The 5,000-nt window shown below is 41.0% G+C and overlaps 1 protein-coding gene across 1 annotated transcript in view; it reads left to right on the forward strand.

Moving 5' to 3' along the window:
- cul9 (cullin 9) overlaps positions 1–5,000 on the forward strand; it is a 42,313-nt gene that overhangs the window by 29,410 nt on the left and 7,903 nt on the right. Inside the window, exons 25-28 of the mRNA XM_080036762.1 lie at positions 2,715–2,878; positions 3,995–4,088; positions 4,291–4,365; positions 4,864–4,974. Of these exons, the coding sequence (XP_079892888.1) occupies positions 2,715–2,878; positions 3,995–4,088; positions 4,291–4,365; positions 4,864–4,974 (444 nt within the window). The remainder of the gene's footprint in view (positions 1–2,714; positions 2,879–3,994; positions 4,089–4,290; positions 4,366–4,863; positions 4,975–5,000) is intronic.

Consider the following 5,000-nt stretch of genomic DNA (forward strand, 5'->3'; position numbering starts at 1 on the left):
CAGACAGACAGACAGACAGACAGACAGACAGACAGACAGACAGACAGACAGACAGACAGACATGCTCCAAGTGTTGCTGGGCTTCATGCTTCACCTGCAACTTCCCAGAGGTAAGTAAGGGTCTATTAAAGGTGCTACGAGGAACTTTTAAATATTTCTGAAAGGGCCTCACACGTTTTTATATATATAGTGGGGAAATGCACCTGTTGTTAATGAACATTAACTGAAGGTTCCTCGGCGCACTTCTAACACAATAAAAGAAAAAAATTATTTGAAAAATTTCATTTGAATACTGTTTGTATGTTGTATATTTTAACCTCTCAGTGTCAAAAAATCGATATCGCGATACTTAGTTTCACGATATCAGTATCGATTTTTATAACAAAAAATATATAGGGGAAGGTGGGGTGATTTGTGCATTTTGGAAGTTGCAAAACCCCTTGTTTCTAGAAAACCGTGGAAGAAATTGGAAATGTGACCACATATTTAAGAAGAGCCATCCATTTGACTCATCCTGTAAAGAAGGGAGACACAAGGAATAAGATATAAGCACATTTAAGCTCAAAAAACTGTGTTTTGCCTTTCAAAGTAAAATTTCCATGATCAAGGTTTTTTGATTATTGTGTCTGAACAATTATAGACAAGTTTGAAAACATTTGACACATGTTTTAGTGCTTTGGTATGCTACACTTTGAGTCTATATAGTTAGCACAATGTCAACCCTAAATTGCTGCATCATGCCTATTATCCAAAATTCTGGGGATGGGGTGATTTGTGCGCAAGGGCCTGGGTGAGTTATAAGTAAGTAAGTAAGTAAAATGTATTTATAAAAGCACATTTATGACAGTTTGCACTGTCCAAAGTGCTGTACATAGTGCATTCAGTAGGTAAACAATGAAGGTAAAATAACAATAACCAAAATAAAAGACGTAAAGCCCATACATCCACATAAACACAGATAGTAGTGAAGAGGTAAGTAAGTAGTGCAGAGGTTAATGGGGAGGAAACACCAGGGTGTACATATGGGTTTTGAGCCTTGATTTAAAGGCAGTAATGTAGGGGGAATCACATTTGTCAGGTGGCAGTTGGTTCCACAAGCACGGAGCAACTAGTGCAAAGTACATTTCTGAGAGTTGTGCCAGTGGCATGGCTGTATACGCTGGTCACCAAAAGAAAGTGATTGTCTACAGTAGCTCAGAAGAGAGTGACATCTCAATTCCACTTAACGACACCACTGATGAGAGTTCAGATGGCCAGAAAGATGATGATGGTGACTTTGTCATTGTGACACAATGACGCACAAATCACCCCACTACGTGGGGTGATTTGTGCGACAAGACAACTTTTTTTCCGAAAGCTATATTTCTTAAACAGTTTATTCCAGATCCAAAGTTTTTATTGCCAGGGATGCACAACATCCTGAAATATATGTACATATTTGAGTTGGAGACTTAACTGTCAAGGCCTCACTTTAAAATCACTTTGAGTAAAAAGTTGCACAAATCACCCCACCTTCCCCTATATATATATATATCTTTTTTTTAATGATTTTTTTTTTCATTTTTTTTTTTACTTTTCAAGGCTTTATTGACAGTGCAGAGAGACAGATATGAAATGGGGCAGAGAGGGAATGAAATGCAGAGAACAATCACGGGTCAGATTCAAACCCATGTCTGCTGTCAGGCCTGAGCCTCTAGGATACTGACTATTGAAGTTAGATCAGTTTTCTTTATAAGAACACTTAAAGCTCCCATATTATACACTTTTCGGTTCTATTATACACCATATTATATGGTCTTAGTGGTCCCTAATACGTTTTTCTTTAATTGTTTGCTGAAAAAAACTTTCAGATAATTTATTGTACTATGCTGATGTTCAGCTAATCTCACAATGGCCTATTTTTTAAAAAAGAGTTGCAGGTCCCCTCGTAAATATACAATCTTTGAGCTCTCCCCGCCCCCTGTCCGGAAGCGAAGCCAGATACACCTCGCCCTCTGTCTGTCAGGGCCGTGGACCAATAAGAAATAGGGGTGTGGGCTGCACAGTGGAAGCTTCTGGCTTTACGGTTTGTGAGGTCAGAAAAGGGGATAATTCTGACTGGAGTGTTTTTGGGGGGAGGGGTAGGGGGTTTCAGAAAAGGGGAGAGTGAGAAAAGGAGAGATTGTTATTTTCTTTAATATTTTGGCAGTCTCTAGGCACACCGTGGACGCATGGATATGTTGGAACACATTTAAAAAGTGCATTTAGCATAATATGGGACCTTTAAGATTCACTGTGTCACAAAATCACACTGATGTGTTTTCATTTTCATTGTGTCCTGTACAGTTAGTACAAGAGTGAATTGCATTTGTTATTTTGATGTTAAGCAGCTGCAGCAGTGTTTGATCATTTGCCAAAACCAAAAAAAAGGAAGAAAAATAGTAAAGGAAGTTGTGAATGAAATAGTTTAGACTTAATTTGTCTGTGCAATTATCAATATATTGTGCTGTTATGTTTGACAAGGCAACTTGTTTATGGAATATCGCAATATATCGTGATATATCATGATACGTATCGTATCGCAAAGTCCTTGACGATACCCAGCCCTATTAGGCGCACCACACACACACACACACACACACACACACACACACACACACACACACACACACACACACACACACACACACACACACACACACACAGTATTAACCCTGTCCCTCTCTCTCTTACAGGCCCACTACCCGGCCTCCTGCAGTCACATGTCTCAGTGGGTGGATGATGGAGGATACTATGAGGGAATGACCAACGAAGCCCAGAGCAAACACCTGGCGAAGCTCATCTCCAAACGCTGCCCCAGCTGCCAGGCGCAGATAGAGAAGAATGAAGGCTGTTTGCAGTGAGTCTGTGTGTGTGTGTGTGTGTGTGTCTGTCTGTCTGTCTGTCTGTCTGTCTGTCTGTCTCTGTATGTGTGTGTCTGTCTGTCTGTCTCTGTATGTGTCTGTCTGTATGTGAGTCTGTGTCTGTCTGTCTGTGAGTCTGTGTCTGTCTGTCTGTGAGTCTGTGTCTGTCTGTCTGTCTGTCCGTCCGCATAAACCCCATCTACCAAGTAAGGGTGCTGTCGGAACCACACGCTAGACCCAGGCTGTGTTCGGAAAGCCATACTAACGTCCTACTCATACTCATTTTGACTTCAATTTCAAATTCTTCATTGCTTGAGTATACTTCAACTGAGAACGTTTCGACGCACCTCGCATACACAAGCGATCTTTGAGTAGACAGTATGCAGTATATAGATGGTGAGTATGTAGGATGTAGGACGCTAGTAGGGTTTTCCGAACACAGCCCTAGGGTTACTGTTAAAACAAAACTGTACAGTAATAGGTTTTATTCCAGTGTTAATAGAGAATTATTAAGAACAATGGATATATCATATGTACCAATACAGTCTATGATTCGAATACTGCCGTGATATACATTTTAGACCATACCTGATGATATTGATACAAGCTCTCTCTCTCTCTCTCTCTCTCTCTCTCTCTCTCTCGCTCTCTCTCTCTCTCTCTCTCTCTCTCTCTCTCTCTCTCTCTCTCTCGCTCTCGCTCTCGCTCTCGCTCTCGCTCTCGCTCTCTCGCTCTCTCTCTCTCTCTCTCTCTCTCTCTCTTCTCTCTCTCTCTCTCTCTCTCTCTCGCTCTCTGTGTCTCTCTTTCTCTCTCTCTCTCTCTCTCTCTCTCTCTCTCTCACTCGCTCTCTGTGTCTCTCTTTCTCTGTCTCTCTCTCTCTGTCTCTCTCTCTGTCTCTCTCTCTCTGTCTTTCTCTCTCTCTCTGTCTCTCTCTCTTTCTCTCTCTCTCTGTCTCTCTCTCTTTCTCTCTCTCTCTCTCTGTCTCTCTCTCTTTCTCTCTCTCTCTGTCTCTCTCTGTCTCTCTGTCTCTCTTTCTCTCTCTCTCTGTCTCTCTCTCTCTCTCTCTCTCTCTCTCTTTCTCTCTCTCTCTGTCTCTCTCTCTCTCTCCTCAGTATGACCTGTGCAAAGTGTAACCATGGTTTCTGTTGGCGTTGTCTAAAACCATGGAAACCCACTCACAAAGATTTCTACAACTGCTCCGCCATGGTGGGTACACACACACTCACTCACTCACTCATTCACTCACTCACTCACTCACTCACTCACTCACACATTTCATTACAAAGTGCTTTTTAAGGAATACATATTTAACTTGATCATGTTTTCAGTTATCAGTGTGTATGTCCATCCTGTTGTCGGTAACAGTGGTGTGGATAAAGTTTTCTGAGTTGAAGTGTGTTGTGTTCAGGTGAGTAAAGCAGCGCGGCAGGAGAAGAAGTTCCAGGACTACAATGAGAGATGCACATTCCACAACCAGGCCAAGGTAACAATACTGCTGGCTTTTTTAATTGATCCATGCAAAAAATATTATAAATATAGTGACATGAACAATATTCAATGTTTATTAAGTGCTTCGAGGAACTTTCAGTGTGTTAATTCTAGCGCCCCCCTTTGGACTAAAAGCGGTAGTGTTTTTACCACGCCAGCTGTTGTTCCTGGGTGAGCGTATACCCATGACAAAGGCATTAAGAAAAACTATATAAAAATAGCATTCTTTTACACTGATGGTCTCGTTTGCTGTTACATGTAATTTATGATCATCAGAGGAAAAATGAGACTGTTTCAGAAATATTTAAAAGTTCCTTGTAGAGACTTTAGCTTAAATTCATAACTTTATTTTTGGATTTTTTTTTTAACTGAAAGACTTTTATTGTGAGTGTATGTGCTTCTGGTTGCAATAAAAAGCATTTATAAAATAAAGATAGGAGCTTTTATTGTGTAGTATTTTGTCTGTTTACTGTAGCTGTGTTTTATTTTGTAGGACTTTGCGATCACGCTGGAGAGCCGAGTGTGTTCCATCAACGAGGCGCTGCAGATGAAGAGTCTCACCTTCGTCATCGATGCCTGTAAAGTCCTGGCTCAGAGCAGGAAGGTAACCACACAAAACTGTCTGTCTGT

The sequence above is a fragment of the Ammodytes marinus genome (genome assembly GCF_949987685.1).
Source record: "Ammodytes marinus genome assembly, chromosome: 11".
In the NCBI taxonomy this organism is placed as follows: domain Eukaryota; kingdom Metazoa; phylum Chordata; class Actinopteri; order Uranoscopiformes; family Ammodytidae; genus Ammodytes; species Ammodytes marinus.